General features: G+C 46.4%; 1 protein-coding gene across 3 annotated transcripts in view; it reads right to left on the bottom strand.

The window, feature by feature from the left end:
• The window catches only part of WBP1L (WW domain binding protein 1 like), a 77330-nt gene that overhangs the window by 33441 nt on the left and 27159 nt on the right, over window positions 1-16730 (bottom strand). Inside the window, exon 1 of one of the 3 annotated variants that reach the window (XM_009010209.5) lies at window positions 12210-12384. The exons of the other annotated variants lie outside the window; for them this stretch is intronic. Coding sequence (XP_009008457.1) covers window positions 12210-12236 — 27 coding nt within the window. The 5' untranslated portion in view covers window positions 12237-12384. Of the gene's footprint in view, window positions 1-12209; window positions 12385-16730 lie in introns of those variants that run through there. 3 annotated transcript variants of the gene reach the window in all.

Below are 16730 nucleotides of genomic sequence, written 5' to 3'. Positions count from 1 at the left end.
GGGCTGGGAATTTAGGCTACTGTCATCTGCTCACAGTTGGTTTCATGAGGTAGGTCCTTTTCTTCCCACAGTTGTATCTTTGTCTCTCCCCTCTTAAAAGTGGGGATTGCACTAGTGGCCCTTAAGCCACAGTAGGCCCACTAATGAGTTCTATGCCTATATGGCACCATTGTTTTTCTCAACTTTTAAAAAGTGGGCTGGGTTGGCCAGGTGCAGTGGCTCATGCCTGTAATCCCAGTACTCCAGGAGGCCGATGCAGGCAGTCACCTGAGGTCAGGAGTTCGAAACCAGTCTGACCAACATGGAGAAACCCCATCTCTAATAAAACTACAAAATTAGCCAGGTGTGGTGGTGCGTGCCTGTAAGCTACTCAGGAGGCTAAGGCAGGAGAATCATTTGAACCCAGGAAGCAGAGGTTGCAGTGAGCCGATCATACCATTGCACTCTAGCCTGGGCAACAAGAGTGAAACTCCATCTCAAAAAAAAAAAAGTGGCCTGGGGCTGGGCTTGGTGGCTCACACTTGTAATTGGAGCACTTTGGGAGGCCATGGCAGGCGGATCACCTGAGGTCAAGAGTTCAAGATCAGACTGGCCACCATGGATATCTCTACAAAAATACAAAAATTAGCCAGGCATGATGGCAGGTGCCTGTAATCCCAGCTACTCAGGAGGCTGAGGCAGAAGAATCACTTGAACCCAGGAGGCAGAGGTTGCAGTGAGCCAAGATCTTGCCATTGCACTCTAGCCTGGGTGATGGAGCAAGACTCTAAATCAAAATAAATAGATAAATAAATTAAAAAGTGGGCTGGGTGCACTGGCTCAGGCCTGTAATCCCAGTACTTCAGGAGGCTGAAGTGGGAGGACTGCTTGAGCCCAGGAGTTTGAGACCAGTCTGGGCAACAAAGCATGAGCTTACCTCTATTAAAAATAAAAAAATAAATAAATAAAGCCAGGCATGATGGCAGGCACCTGTAGTCCCAGCTACTTGGAAAGTTGAGGCAGCAGGATCACTTGAGTCCAAGAATTCAAGGTCATAGTGAGCTGTTATTGTGCCACTGCACTCCAGCCTGGGCAACAGAGAGAGATCATGTCTCAAAAAAAAAAAAAAAAAAAAAAGTGGAATTGACTGTCAAAATTTTAAAATGAGAGAAATTCATACAAGAATCCAGATTTCCAGTTTCTCTAGAAAAATCAAGGACCACATTCACAGCCGGCTGTCAGAGGATGGGCAGAGATGTACATGGGCTCCAGCTTCATCCATCTACACAGTCCCTCCCCCTGCCCCATCCCTACTGCCCAATAATCCCATCTGCTTGACTCAGTCATGTCACTGCCTGGCTTCTGCAGGCACCTGACTATAATTTCTGCTGCTCTAAAGTTTAGTAGCAACTTTGAAGTTAAGGCAGGCTAAAGACACCTAAGTACAAGCAGCAGATATCTGAATTCTCTACACTATGGCTCAAGCAGCATCTTAAACACATGTCAAATAGGAACCCGGATAAAGAAGAGCTTCACTGCATGATGGGAGAACCTGTGGATAATCTGGAAAAACCTCCTTCCACAACAGCATGACAGCATGGGAAGAGAACCAGTTCTGCCTAGTGACTGTGTGTTTCAAACACTGGCGTAGGTGTTTTTACCTATATTATTCATTCCCCTTTTTATAGGAAACAGGTTCAGAGTGATCATACAGCTGGGAAAAATTTCCCAAGACCTAAAACCAAAATTTAGTGGAAATAATTTAGTGCTTAGGGCTACCCTAAACTTCCATGCTGCATGCTGACAGACATAAAAAATGACAGATAGGATACAAACTCTGCATTGGATAGTACTTTGTAATAACTAAGCTCTTAGGTTTAAAAAACCGAACGAACAGGCCAGGTGCCGTGGCTCATGCCTGTAATACCAGCACTTTGGGAAGCCGAGGTGGGCAGATCATAAGGTCAGGAGATTCAGACCACACTGGGCAACATGGTGAAACCTCGTCTCTACTAACAATACAAAAAACTAGCCGGGCACACCTGTAGTCCCAGCTACTTGGAAGGATGAAGCAGGGGAATCGCTTGACCCTGGGAGGTAGAGGTTGCAGTGAGCTGAGATCGCACCACTGCACTCCAGCCTGGCAAGAGAGCAAGACTCAGTCTCAAAAAAACAAAACAAGCTGGGCGCGGTGGCTCACTCCTGTAATCCTAGCACTCTGGGAGGCCAAGGTGGGTGGGTCACCTGAGGTCAGGAGTTCAAAAGCAGCCTGGCCATCATGGTGAAACCCCTTCTTAAAAAATAATAATTTTTTTAAAAAAAAGAAACTAACAAACTTTTTTAAGTTTGTTTCAATTTTTGTTGCTGCAAAACTTCCCGAAATATTCAAGTTCATCTTGTTCCTTCATAAGTACAATCTAATAAATAGAATGTGCTCTTTATTTAATGATCTGTAATGTGGCAAAGACTGAGGTAATCATTTCAAGCAGGGATGATGCACATACATGTAAATATACACAGTACACATTTACATACAGCTCTTGAGGTTTTTTTGTTTTTTGCTTTTTTTTTGAGACAAAGTCTAACTCTGACACCCAGGCTAGAGTGCAGTGACACAATCTCAACTCATTGCAACCACCACCTCCTGGGTTCAAGTAATGCTTGTGCCTCAGCCTCCTGATTAGCTGAGACTTCGGGTGCATACCACCACACTCAGCTAATTTTTGTATTTTTAGTAGAGATGGGGTTTCATCGTGTTGGCCAGGCTGATCTCAAACTCCTGATTTTGGGTGATCCACCTGCCTGTAATCCCAGCTACTCGGGAGGCTGAGGCAGGAGAATTGCTTGAACCTGGGAGGTAGAATTTCCAGATCATACCATTGCACTCCAGCCTGGGCAACAAGAGTGAAATTCCGTCTCAAAAAAAAAAAAAAAAAGCTCTTGGTCAAACAGAATACCCACTTCTTTGTTTCGAAAGAAGAAAAAGGTATAGTTTTTAAAAGGATCTGAAACATTGAAGGTACAAGTTAATTTATGGATGATGTGCTTGAAAAGGGATTCACCAGTTTCATTTGACAGTTAAAGCATATATGCCACATCTTATTCCTCATTTTAAGCATAATTCTAGATTAACTCCCCACCCCCTTTTTTTTCTCAGCAGTTCCATCCCACTGCAGCAGACCTTCTGGGACTAAAGAAGCTCATAACGGGACCTGCCTTGTGTGGTTGTCTGTCTTGGGACCAGTACCAGATATGTATTGCCAGCAAAAGTTCGATACTGCTCAAGAGAACTATTTACTTCTATCTCAGACAAGGGGTCACTTTAACAAGGGTCTCACTGCAAACAGGCACAGGATAAAAGAAGTTTTCAGAATCCAGAGGCTATGTCTCCAAAAGACAGAAAAACTTTAAGAAACAAGAACTTCTGGAACTCTAAGAGCTTGGACTTGAAGATTAAAACAGACTTCAGTGATTTAGAAAAGCAGGGGGTTTGGCCAGGCACGGTGGCTCATGCCTATAATCCCAGCCAAGGTGGCCAGATCACAAGGTCAGGAGATAGAGACCATCCTGGATAACATGGTAAAACCCCAGCTCTACTAATAGTACAATAATTAGCTGAGTGTGGTGGCACATGACTGTAATCCCAGCTACTCGGTAGGCTGAGGCAGGAGAATCGCTTGAACCAGGGAGGCGGAGGTGGTAGTAAGCTGAGATCGTGCTATTGCACTCCAGCCTGGCAACAGAGCGACACTCCATTTCAAAAAAAAAAAAAAAAAAAAAAATCAGAAAAGAAAAGCGGGGGTTAGTACTTTACTAAGGGTAAATTTGATAGATTACAATAAACCCAATCCACAGCAACAGGTACCTGGCTTGAAATATGGCCTGCTACTAAAATAACTATGCTTTATTGTTCTTTAAGTTGTATGTATAGAGTAATTTGGGTACTAATGAGATCCTGTCCTCCTGGGGGGTGGTTATCCAGATTTTTTTTTTGAGACAGTTTCGCTCTTGTCACCCAGGCTGGAGTGCAATGGCATGATCTCGGCTCACCACAACCTCCACCTCCCAGCTTCAAGTGATTCCGACTCAGCCTCCCAAGTAGTTGGGATTACAGGCATGCGCCACCATGCCCAGCTAATTTTGTATTTTTAGTAGAGACAGGGTTCCTCCATGTTGGTCAGGTTGGTCTCGAACTCCTGACCTAAGGTGATCCATCTGTCTTGGCCTCCCAAATTACTTGGGAGGCATGAGCCATCACAGCTGGCCTATCCAGATTATTGAGTAAGAGATGAAATGTCAGTTCCAGAAGGGCTTGGTTATATCTTCTAGCCCACAAAAAATGACTCTGTACTTGTCACTGATAAGACAGAGTACCTGGTGATTAAGGGGACAACAAATGTCAAAATTCTCAATTTCTGGGCAGATAATTAACACACATTGCTTAGAAGTCAGCAAGAAGGGTCCACCTATTTCTCCTTTATTAAAACAGCATGGTCCTTCTTCCCTCAGCCTGAGCTGAGTGCTGTGACTCTTGCTTCCCAAGCAGAGTGGACAACTATGAGTCCATGGTTTCTCCCCCAGGGTTTCTCCACCTTGGCCCTACTGACATTTGGAGTCAGGTAAGTATTTGTTGTAGAGACTGAACTGTACATTGCAGGATGTTTAGCAACATCTCTGGCCTCTATGAACTAGATATGCCAGTAGCAACTTCCCACCCTCCTAGCTGTGACAGCCAACCATGTCCAGACACTGCCAAATGTCCCCGGGGGAGGAAGGAAGGCCAAACTATCTCTAGTTTAGAGTCCCTATTTTAACCAAACTGCAGCACGATATTTTCTGCAGACCTGTGTTTTAGCCATTCTTGTTCCCTGAGTGCCTCACAGACTCCCCACCACTATGCTGCTCTAAATTCCCCATGGACAGGACTGATGTCAGTCTCACAAACATACCTACCCTGGCAAAAAACCCTTCACAAAAAACCCTGAACCTGGTGACTGCTAATGCAACTAACCATAGTTGTCCCTCAAGCCTCTTAGCTACATGGTACAAGCAGCAGCATGAAGGGGTCCTCCAAAGCCTGAGGCAAGGCTGTGGGGGTGTGATTTTTGCATGACCAGTACGAGACTGAACCATGGCTCTCTGGCTGGGACAAGTTTACAGTAACCCAGCACCAGCTGAGCCTGGCCCGTGAATCTGGAACCTTACACAGAGACTCAGGAATAACTGTACGTTCTATTTGTACTGGCAGTCCGAACCAGCCTGTCCTAATCTCCCTACTGCACTCCAGAGCCACACCCGGAGATCACAGGTATTGACACCACCTGCCTGGTGGGTAACCACAGCTTTCAAACCCTCGATGGAAACCACAGATCAGCTGGACAGAATCTGAAACCACATCGAGACCGTGCATCACAGTTTGGTGGGAGCTCCTGAAGTCTTGTGTGTTAAGCAAGAAAACCAAACGATAATAAATACTCTGTCCTCCTTGACGCAAATGCCCGAGGAAACCAACGTCTCATGTGTAACACAGTCCCAGCAAACCCTGAGCCACTTTCAGGAAAAGAAGTCAGTGTGTCACACTCCAGCCATTCCCAAAACAAGTCTCCTTCCCTGCACTGCCCCTCCCCTTGCAGGATTTTAATCACCATTTCCAGCAACCGCAATAGAAGCGTCTTGTGAGGTCTGGGGTTCAAATTCAGATGAGCCCTGCCCAGAGAAGCGATGGCTACAGAGAGGCACAGAAATGGCTCAGGCAGGTCCACACTCAGGGCTCTTTCAACCCACTCTTCCTACAAACTAGCAAGAAATAGAGTCAAGGAGCCCTATGGAGGGAGAGGTAAGAAAAGAGTATCTTACTACTGCTAGGGAATTAGAGCAGGAGAAGAAGGGATTTCAAAGCATTTTTTAAAAACAGCCCTAAAGTATTCTGTTTTCCTGGACTAAAACTTCTTCAAGGAAAAGGGGTGGGAGGGGGTGGGTCAAACTCATGAGCTATCACTGGAGGAAGTGACTGTTTTCTTTGGCTCCATCCTGGATAAATGTTTCAAAATCAGCAGCCCCAGTCCTCTCTTCCACTGAGTTACTGTCCAGTACACTGCTTTCTCTTTGCTCTGATAACAGAGATGTAATGAAAAACAAGCCATGTTCCTCTAAAGAAAAAAAAAAGCAGCTTCTTTCAACAGAGAGGGTTGGAGGGTCAAAAATTAACCTGAGGCCAGGCACTCTGGTTCACACTTGTAATCCCAGCACTGTGGGAGGCTGTGGTGGGTGGATCACCTGAGGTCAGGAGTTCGAGACCAGCCTGGCCAACATAGCAAAACTCCATCTCTACTAAAAATACAGAAATTAGCCAGGTGTGATGGCGGACACCTGTAATCTCAGCTACTCAGGAGGCTGAGGCACAAGAATCGCTTGAGCCTGGGAGGTGGAGGCTGCAGTGAACTGAGTTCACACCACTGCACTCTAGCCTGGGCAACAGAGCGAGACTCCATCCCCGCCCCTGCTCCAGCCCCAACCCCCACCCACCAAAAAAAAATTAACCTGAAAGGGCTTAGATAAGCACGACCTTTCTCACCTTTGGTGACAGTAGGAAATTGAGGTATGCTGTGGAGCTGTCACAAGAATCACTTTAGATAAAGATTGTGGCTTCAACTTTAGGTAGTACAAACAAGTGTCACTTTGGTGTTTGCAGCTACATACAGCTAGTTCCCTTCCAAGCAAGATCTTGCTTAATTTGTCCTCAACCTGGTGTAAAGAGGTTGGGCCTGAGGGTAACAGGAACTCATAGTCAACATTCAGTCCTCTGCCTTGCACAGAGCAGGCAGGGAGGAAGAGGCCTGCAGTGGGCTGTGGGTACCAAGCCAGAACAATGGGCAGGGGCAGACGGATACCAAGAAGACCTACACTCCAGACCTGCACTACCCACGCCCCCGCTGCAACCACACATTAGCCCTGGGGTCTGGAACAGATAACTTCTCTCTGGGTTTCAGTTTCCTTACCGCAAAAAGGAGATAAGACCTCCTCCCTCAGCAGTGGCCATTGTGGTGAAATAATAAATACTCCAAGTCAATGCTGGCTAACATTCAGCAGCTGAGGGGTTAAACTAGAAGCCGGCAATTGTTCCCCCCTGCAGCTTTAGCTGGCCATCACAGAGCCTTTCCAGTGCTCTCCTTGTGAGACTCGAAGTCCACTTCTGCCCAGGGAGTAAGTGCCATGTAACATTCTAGTTGCCTTGTCACATTCGGCATCAGCCCAGGGACCAGTTCTCCCTTTCAAAAATACAAACAGCCCCTTGGGCCAGGAGTTGCCCCCTGCACCTCTTTCCATGACAAACTCCAACATGGGCAAGGGACTCTAAGATGGTTTTGATGGGTATCATTCATTTCCAGTATCAAGGATTATCCCATCTCATCGGTGTGGACAATGGGTCTCTCCCACTGAGAAAGGCAATATTCCAAGGTGCCAGATGTAAAATTACTGTCTTAGTGGATCTAGTCTGTATTCCATCAACAACTAGAACTTACCTTCTACACACCTAACACCTGCAGTGCAACAACTGATAGTACTGGAATGTGGGAAGGGCCACCTGCACAAGGGTTGTCTTTTCATACCTCTGAACTGCAGCATTCTGTTCTTTTCTAATGTCATTTGCCACCACCTGCAGAATGTCATTACCTGTGTACTTATTCTTCTTTCCCTACCTGACTGTAAACCCCTTAAGGGCAGGGATGGAGTTTATACCCTTTGTATTCACAACATGCTTTGGGTAGAATAGGTGCACAGTACTTTTCAGATGCTGAGTGTTGCTCCTAAGAATCCTTCAGCATTACCCAATCAATACCTTCTGGATGAACACGAAATAGAATGCATTCAAATCATGACTAAGAACATTCTGTTGCAATACTGTTCTCTGAAAATCAGTAATCCCTTTGTTAGGTACGCATAATAGAATCTCTTTTAACCAGAAAACCTATTTTCTGATCTTGTCAGATAATAAAGGGATAGCATGCTTAATTGTGTATTTTATCTTAAATTTGGTATATAGTGCCTTACCCAAAAAGTTTAGCAGGTGACTATCTTCTGAGCTTTGGTTCATCTGAGCACAAAAAGAGCATTTTTTAGTCAATATTGTAGCTTCTGTGATCCGTCCAACCGTCCCTTGTATGAAAGAACTAATATATCCTACAGTTTGTCTGCCCTTTACAGACACTGAAATCATGCCATGCTCCTTATTAAACGGAAAGGCCCTGAGGTCTTCCTCCTTCTCGGTATCCATAAAAGACTCCCATACCTGGTCAGCTAAGGTCCTTGTCTTGCCTCAGGCAAATTCAATACCAAGACTCAACAGATGAATGACAGTTTCCCTTGTCATCTGCAGGAGAAAACAAAAACAACTCTCCCAACCTGATCTGTCCGGAATGCTCTTCCCCAGCTCATATGTCTGGTAAACTATCCTACTCATCCTTCAAGAGTCAGATCAGATATCAGCTTCTCAGGAAAACCTCCCCTAGCCTGATTCAGGTACCTGCCCCATGCTCTGCTCTCCCAGTTCCTGGGCGTTCCTCTGTTGTAGTCTCAGCACGCTGGCTTGTAATTATTTCCACGCCGCCAAACTCTAGAGGACAGTCTCTCAAAGTGCGGCCAGAGACAACCTGGGTCAGAAACACCTGGGGAACTTCACAGAAATGCATATTCCTGGGCCCTGGCCCCAGACCTAAATAGTCTACTTTTTTTTCTTTCAGACAGAGTCTTGATGGCACGATCTTGGCTCACTGCAACCTCCACCTCCTGGGTTTAAGCAATTCTCCTGCCTCAGCCTCCCAAATAGCTGGGATTACAGTCACCCGCCACCATGCCCAGCTAATTTTTTGTATTTTTAATAGAGTTGGGGTTTTACTATGTTGGCCAGGCTGGTCTCGGACTCCTGACCTCAGGTGATCTGCCCACCTGGATCTCCCAAAGTGCTGGGATTACAGACGTGAGCCACGTGTCCAGCCAAAATCTGCATTTTAATAAGCCCCACTTCCAGGTGATTTTTATGGTTTTGAGAACTATTCCTTTAGGTGCATAAGCCCCCTGGAGGTAAGGATTGCGTATATTTGTGTCCTTTATACCAGGCCACATTCATTAAGTGGTCAAAGTCTTCCACAGAGTAAAATGCAAGTGAGCATATGAAGAGCTAAGTAGCATGTTGTCTCCCACCTGGGCAGGCTAGAAAGAAACATGCCCCAAGGAGAACAATGCCTTAATCATATTCTACTCTCAGACATCAAGCCACACAGTCTAGGTAGTGAGAAAAATCCAGGATTTGGGAAGGACTCAAGTTAAAAAAAAAATCAATTACCCTTTCTTTAGACAATGAACAACGCTGTGCAAATGGCTTAACTTCTCTAAACCTTAGCATGCACCTCTGTACAAACAGAATAACACTACCCCATAAGACACAGGGTTATCATCTGGATTAAGGGGAAAGAAATAAATCAAAGTATATACATATGTATGATAAAGATCAATTTTATGTGTGTGTGCGTGCATGTGAGCTTTTTGTGTCATTTTTTCTTAAACAGAATTACACCGAGGGATCCTCAGAAGGCTGGCTTCTACATGGCTCCAATAAAGAATGTAGTTACACTGTCTGAACCAAAATACTAGAAATATACAGAATTATATGACCAAAACTACCCCAAGATTGTACAGGCAAGAGTTTGAGTCATAGAAGCTTAGAGGAGGAAGGGCCTTCAGAAGGCTTCTAAATTCTGCCTTCCCCCAGGCACCTGTTCAGACACAAGAGCTAAAGGTTCACCTGCTGTTGATCCTCTCAGATGTTCCCCACAACCACCATCTCAACCCTTCACTCCCCTTGAAGTTTAATTTAATGCTACCCACTGCTTCATTCTCTCACTACATGTCCAAGTAACTGGACACAGGCCCTCGACCTCTTGCCACCTCAGTTCATAAGATTAACAGTATCTTGCTGGGTGCAGTGGATCTTGTCTGTAATCCCAGCATTTTGGGAGGCCAAAGTGGGCAGATCACCTGAGGTCAGGAGTCCGAGACCAGCCTGATGAACATGGAGAAACCCTGCCTCTACTAAAAATACAAAAAATTAGCCGGGCATGGTGGCGGGTGACTGTAATCCCAGCTACTCGGGAGGCTGAGGCAGGAGAATTGCTTGAACCTGGAGGCAGAGGTTGTGGTGAGCTGAGATTGCACCATTGCACTCCAGCCTGGGTAACAAGAGCAAAACTCCATCTAAAAAAATATATATATATATATATAATCTTGGTAGAGTAAGAGGTGGCCTTCCAGCTCTATGTCACTGCACAATGGCAGTCACTGACCACAGATCAAGAGCTCACTCTCCTGGCTGTGGGCACCTGCCTGGCATACCCGGCTCCCGTCAAGGCATCAGTCCCTTCACTTCTCGCTTCCTGTAACCCTACAGTGTTGCATCCTTTAGGAATGAGTAGATCAAAGTTAAGAGTTACGTCTACTCTCTACCAGCCAAGGTGTGAACGTTTCACATACATTCTTTGGTGGAGTCTCTGTGCAACCTCAGAGATGAGGTTCAGAGTGGCTGAGATCCTGCCCAAGACCCCAGGGAGGCTGGGATGTGAATGCAGGTCTCTCCAGCTCCCAGCCCACTCTTTCTTCTCTGTTAGGCAGTTTTCACCCTCCCAGCCTGCTGACACAGCATGAGACCCTTCATCCAGCTTCCTCCTATTTCCAACACTGCTCAAAATCCTCTCCAGGACTCACTCTGCCCACAGGTTAAAAGGACAGCCTTTCTGACCAGGTGCAGTGGCTCACACCTGTAATCCTAGCACTTTGGGAGGTCAAGGCAGCCAGATCACCTGAAGTAAGGAGTTCGAAACCAGTCAGGCCAACATGGTGAAACTCCGTCTCTACTAAAAACATAAAACTTAGCCGGGCATAGTGGCACATGCCTGTAATCCCAGCTACTTGGGAGGCTGAGGCAGGAGAATCGCTTGAACCCAGTAGGCGCAAGTTGCAGTGAGCTGAGATAATGGCACCGCACTCCAGTCTGGGAAACAGAGTATGACTCCATCTCAAAAAAAAAAAAAAGGACAGCCTTTCTTTTGGGGACAGAAGGGGTGCTCCAAGTGGAAACCACTCTGCCCATCAGCTGCATCAACACAAACTCTGAAGATAACAAGAGCTGTAATGCAATGTTTGGGGCTTTTCAAAGGAGCTTCCTTTGAACAGAACTGTAGGCAACTCAAGGGAAAGTTGCCCACCTAGCACTTTTCTCAGAGTGACGGCAACCCGTGGTCCCTAGCAGCTCCCCTCTAGGGCTTCTGCCATGAACTCATCTATGGTTTTCCTTACCCAGGAACAGGCAGCAGAGGGTGTGTGCTCTGTCCCCACCCCTTACAGCCAGCAGCTGCTGGTTACAGTTACACATTCCGATACAGACATGCCTCTCAGACGCAGAGGGGGTGGGGGTGTCCAACTCCCAGAAGCCCTGGAACACATAGTTGGCAACAGCCGTGTTCTCAGCAGACAGCAGTTGGCTTGCTACTGTTCTCTCCTTCCTCACTGCTTTACCAGCCAGAATGAATGCAGTGCCCCCACTTCAAAGGACGGCTCACCAAGCAATCAAGTCTCTGCCACAGGGGTCTGTTTGCCTTGAAAAATCGGTCAGTAAGGCCAGAATGGGGTCAACTCCACACCCCTTCCCCTGAGGTATCTGGGATGTCCCTGAGCCGCACCAGCCCCAGCCACATGCTTGAAAGGAAGAAAGCCTTTCCTTTAAAAGAAGTACGGAGCTCTCACCCCACCCCCAACTCAGAGTTCCTTCAGAACCAGAGGGCTATGAGGAAACCTCCCCTGACTAGCCAAATCAAAATGGAGAAGGAATAAAAGGGGTTTGCAGGAAGCATGGCATTCGGCCTCTCCCCTGCCCCAGCCCCACTCTCCTGCTGCTCCTCCGTGAAGTTTCCAAAGCAGTTTTACAGTGCTTAACGGCAAATCAGAACTGGACAGCCCTAGAGAAACCTCAGGGATGTAGAGGGTTAAGAACACGGTGGCTCTGAAAGTAAGGAGCAACTAGCAAACGAGAAGAGAGACTGCAAAGTTCTGTGTGGGAGCTGGCCTGGTATAACCGAGAGGCATTTGCTAAAATATTCCCTCCACCCAAAGCAGTAGTACAATAAACAAGGTCCCACCCCTTCTTCCCTTCCGATCCCAATCCGTGCAGAACCAGTTACCTGTCTAAGACCCAAAAGGAAAGGCATCCTGCAAGAGCATCGTCCACACTAACGTTGGAACAAAGGGCTCTTAAAAGTAAGGTCTTGGAATGAGCATTGCCCCTGGTGGGCCTGTGTGCGCGGCAGTCCTGGTTCACCGGCCTTCCTTAGCAAAGCAGACAAAGTAAACAGAGCCCTGGGACCAAGCAGGCACCCTGCCTCCTGCTCTCCTTGCTACTCCCCCCGCCTGACTCCGGCCCACCCCCACCTTCTCGTGACATATCTCAGACACAGCTAAGCCGAAGCTGTCTGCCAAGGGGGAAATGACATCAGTTCAGGCGCAGCAGAAAAACTTCAGACAGCTGTGCTGGAATACTGAGGAGGATGTGCTACAGACCCGCGATGCCCAGCCCTGGACCCACCTAGAGCCAGAGCCCACTGTGGGAAGACAGTGGGGGCTGCAGATGGGAGGCTGCTGCAGCCCCTTGGCTCTAAGCAGCTCCAGGGTACATAAATCAAGTCTCTAAAGCTGAAAAGAGCTACACTGCTCTGAATAAGGACGGACTCTATAGCTCCTAGACTATTGTTTCTCCTCCCTGGGAAAGAAAATCAAGTCTAGTGTCTGTCAGTTTCACAGAAACTTTTTCACCCCCCACCCCTGCCGGAGTCGGTGCTCAGTAAATAACAGGACATTAAGCCTGGCTGTCCCAACTTTCTCTAGCGAATGAGGCAATTCGCAGGGAGGGCTTGGAGAGGAACCTTTTCCCCAGCTAAGGTAGGACACACATTACCTTGGACACTGACCTTTTTGACCCCTCACTTCCACAGGAGAGTTTATATTTCATAAACAAACTGCGCAAGTACAGGTGCCAACATCTTTCCTCACTTGCCTTATAAAAGGTACAACAAGTCCCCCCGCAGCCTCCAAGTTGCCAGAGAGGCAGATCATCTATATTTAAACCAACTCTTGGTTCAGAAAAGTTCACCGCCTTAGGTTTGTCCTGCTTTCTTCACTAAGTTCAGCTCAAGGAGAAAAGAGTTCTCCAACAGCAAGCTTTGCACAAGAAGCAAGAGCCGTGGGGATGGTGTCCTGCTCTGACTTTTCCTAGTCAGTGGCGTAAGCCAAATCCCTTCTGGCTACCCTTCCTGAAACAGCAGGTCACAGCAGCTCTCCCTGGGCCTGAATCCTCTACCAAAGACAACACTCACACAGGACAAAAGGTCCCATTTGGATTTGGATTTCCAGAAATGACTCGAGAACAATCTTCAGAGGAGCTTTATAAATCCAAAGTTACTTTCCCTTTTTTTTTTTTGAGACATGGTCTTACTCTGTCACCCAGGCTGAAGTACAGTGGCGTGATGATCTTGGCTCACTGCAACCTCTGCCTTCTGGGCTCAAATGTTCCTCCTACCTCAGTCTCCCAAGGAGCTCGAACCATAGGCATGTGCCACCACATGCAGCTAATTTTTGTTTTTTTGTGTGGAGACAGGGTTTCGCCATGTTGCCCAAGCTGGTCTTGAACTCCTGGGCTCAAGTGATCTGCCCACTTCAGCCTCCTAAAGTGCTAGATTATACAAAGTTACTTTTCAATAACTTCCTCAGCTACAAATTAATTATACTGTCCAGGACTCAAAGCAAGTATATTTCATCTTTCCTTTCATTTTCTGCAACGATTTTCTTTCATGGTACTTATCCAAGGCTTCCATGGTAGTGGCACTGTGCTGGGCATGGCCCATTTAAGTCAGAAATGATTCTTGCAAATTAGTATCTATAACCCCCACCTAGGACAATAAATTAGCAGCACATGACATGTACAGCACAGCGAGGTGCCAAAAGTACTGTTTGATCATTAGAATCCAGCCAGACACACAACGTGTTTACTGCAGGTCCCCACTGATGGTCAAGGTCACATCGACTTTCCTGACAAGAAAATAAATGTTCCAAGCTGGCTGAGCCATTTCCTCGAGACTCACAAAAAGAATAGATCACAACCTCATTACTAGAGGAAAAGGTGGCTGATGTGTAAACAAAGTGGCTCCTGCTTCTGCAGGTGTTTGGGGATTGGGAAGCCAATCTTCAGCACATACGTATTCTCAAGACACCAAGACACAGTCAGTCTATCCCAGGCCTTGCTGCCAACAACCAGGTCAAAATGCCAGACAGACAAGGTTGGATCAAGGCACAGCTGCCCAGGGAAGAGCAATGAGGCTGTTTTTAACCCCTCCATCCTTTCACTTCCTCGGTTCCCTGGCAACTACTGAGAACCACAAAATACATGCAGCATTAACTTCGGCAATCAAACCAGAGGAAAGAGCCTCCTCATCCCCTCACGGGCAGTGTAGTCTGCACTGATCTCACAAGACCAGACTGGCACCTGCAATTCTCCAGAAAGAGTGCCATGGCATGTGTACCCATTCATTCACTCATTCCACACTCACTGAATGCCTACAGTGTGCCAGGCATTGTTTTAGGCACTGGGGATGCCACTGTGACCAAAACATACAAGAAACCTTGCTCTAATGGGCCATGAAGTATTTCATATTTCTTTTTCCCCCCCTTTTTTTCTTTTTTTTTTTTAACAGAGAAGGTTTTGCTGTCACCCTAGGCTGAAGTGATCCTCCTGCCTCACCCTCCCAAGAAGCTGAGACTATAGGCATATGTCACCACGCTCAGCTATTTTTATTTTTTGTAGAGACAGGGTCTCACTATATTGCCCAGGCTTGAACTCTTGTCCTCAAGTGATCCTCGTGCCTCAGCCTTTCAAAGTGTTGAGATTACAGGCATGAGCCACTGAGCTTGGCCCCATAATTCTAAATAATATTCATCGGTGATGATCTCAGAAGTGGAATTGCAACAAAATTACTAGAAATCCAAAAAAAAAGTTGTAAAAATACAACCTAAATGATCCAAATTACATTATAGACTTCCTGATTTCCTAATGAATCATCCTTTTATGATGCTACTCAAGACAGTGTTTCTAATCAGCATTTGTCTATTTTTAACTTCTCACAGATTATAAATTCCTGTGTGCAAGGCAGCATTTAACCCAAGGCATTATACCTAGTACAGTATCATCTATTCCAAAAAAGTGACTGCTGACAACAGCTTCTTTCTTACTAATCAACTTCTTGCCTACAGCCACTCACTAACATTCACTAAGCACTGAGATCTGAGGGGTTAGGAGAAAAAGAGGTTGAGCTGGAAAAATCAGGCATTCCCAGGAAAGTGAGTTCACTTTCTGCCATGTTATACAAATATTACTACAACCTAGGGACAAAGTAGTCAGCTTTGCCACTTGAAAAGCAAGATGATCATTAACAATTTCTGCTAGCCTCAAAGAAAATGGGTTCTTCTATGTACGTGATCCAAGCTCAAACATCATGAGCCAAAGGGAGGGTAAATCATTCTTCAAATGACTTTAGTCATTCGCATACCAGTGCAGAATTAAATTCAATGCTAAATTCACTAATTTTTTTTTAAAAAAAGAAGTCACATTAAATTAGAATTAAGCAGGATTATGTTGTCAAAATGTTGCAGGTTGGCCAGGCACAGTGGCTCATGCCTGTAATCCTAATATTTTAGGAGGCTGAGACAGGCAGACTGCTTGAGCCCAGGAGTTCAAAACCAGCTTGACCAACATGGCAAAACCTATTTCTACAAAAAATACAAAAATTTGGGTGTCGTGGCACGTGCCTGTTGTCTCAGCCCTCAGGAGGCGGAGGTGGGAGGAGCACTTGAGCCCAGGAGGGAGAGGTTACAGTAAGCCAAGATTGCACCACTGCACTCTAGCCCGAGCAACACAGCAAGACTCTGTCTCAAAAAACAAAAAAAAGGGCCGGGTGTTGGCTTACGCCTGTAATCCCAGCACTTTGGGAGGCCGAGGCGGGTGGTCAGGAGATCAAGACCATCCTGGCCAACACAGCGAAACCCCATCTCTACTAAAAATAGAAAAATTAGCTGGGCATGGTGACACATGCCTATAGTCCCAGATACTTGGGAGGCTGAGGCAGAAGAATCATTCGAACCTTGGAGGTGGAGGCTGCAGTGAGCTGAGATCATGCCACTGAACTCCAGCCCAGGTGACAGAGCAAGACTCCGTCCCCTCCCCAAAAAAATTGCAAGTTAACAACTATTTATGACCTCAAGCAGCATCTGAGATATCCTTCCATTAAGGCAGTCTCCTCCTCTGCAGTTCAGAGAACCCCCAGAGACAATACTGCTGAAAATATTACCCTTTGGATTCAGATTAACTTTTTTTTTTGAGACAGAGTCTTGCTTTGTCACCCAAGCTGGAGTATGGTGGTGCAATCTTGGCTCACTGCAACCTCTGCCTCCCAGGTTCAAGCGATCCCCCTGCCTCAGCCTCCCAAGCAGCTGGAACTACAGGCGTGCGCCACCACACCGGGCTAATTTTTGTATTTTTAGTAGAGACAGGGTTTCACCATGTGGGCCAGGTTGGTCTCAAACTTCTGACTTCAAGTGGTCCACCTGCCTCCACCTCCCAAAGTGCTGGGATTACAGGCGTGAGCCACTGTTCCTGG

Source organism: Callithrix jacchus, chromosome 12 (assembly GCF_049354715.1).
Source record: "Callithrix jacchus isolate 240 chromosome 12, calJac240_pri, whole genome shotgun sequence".
Taxonomy (NCBI): domain Eukaryota; kingdom Metazoa; phylum Chordata; class Mammalia; order Primates; family Cebidae; genus Callithrix; species Callithrix jacchus.
The sequence above is the reverse complement of the archived record's forward strand: the minus strand, read 5'-3'. Positions and strand labels throughout refer to the sequence as shown.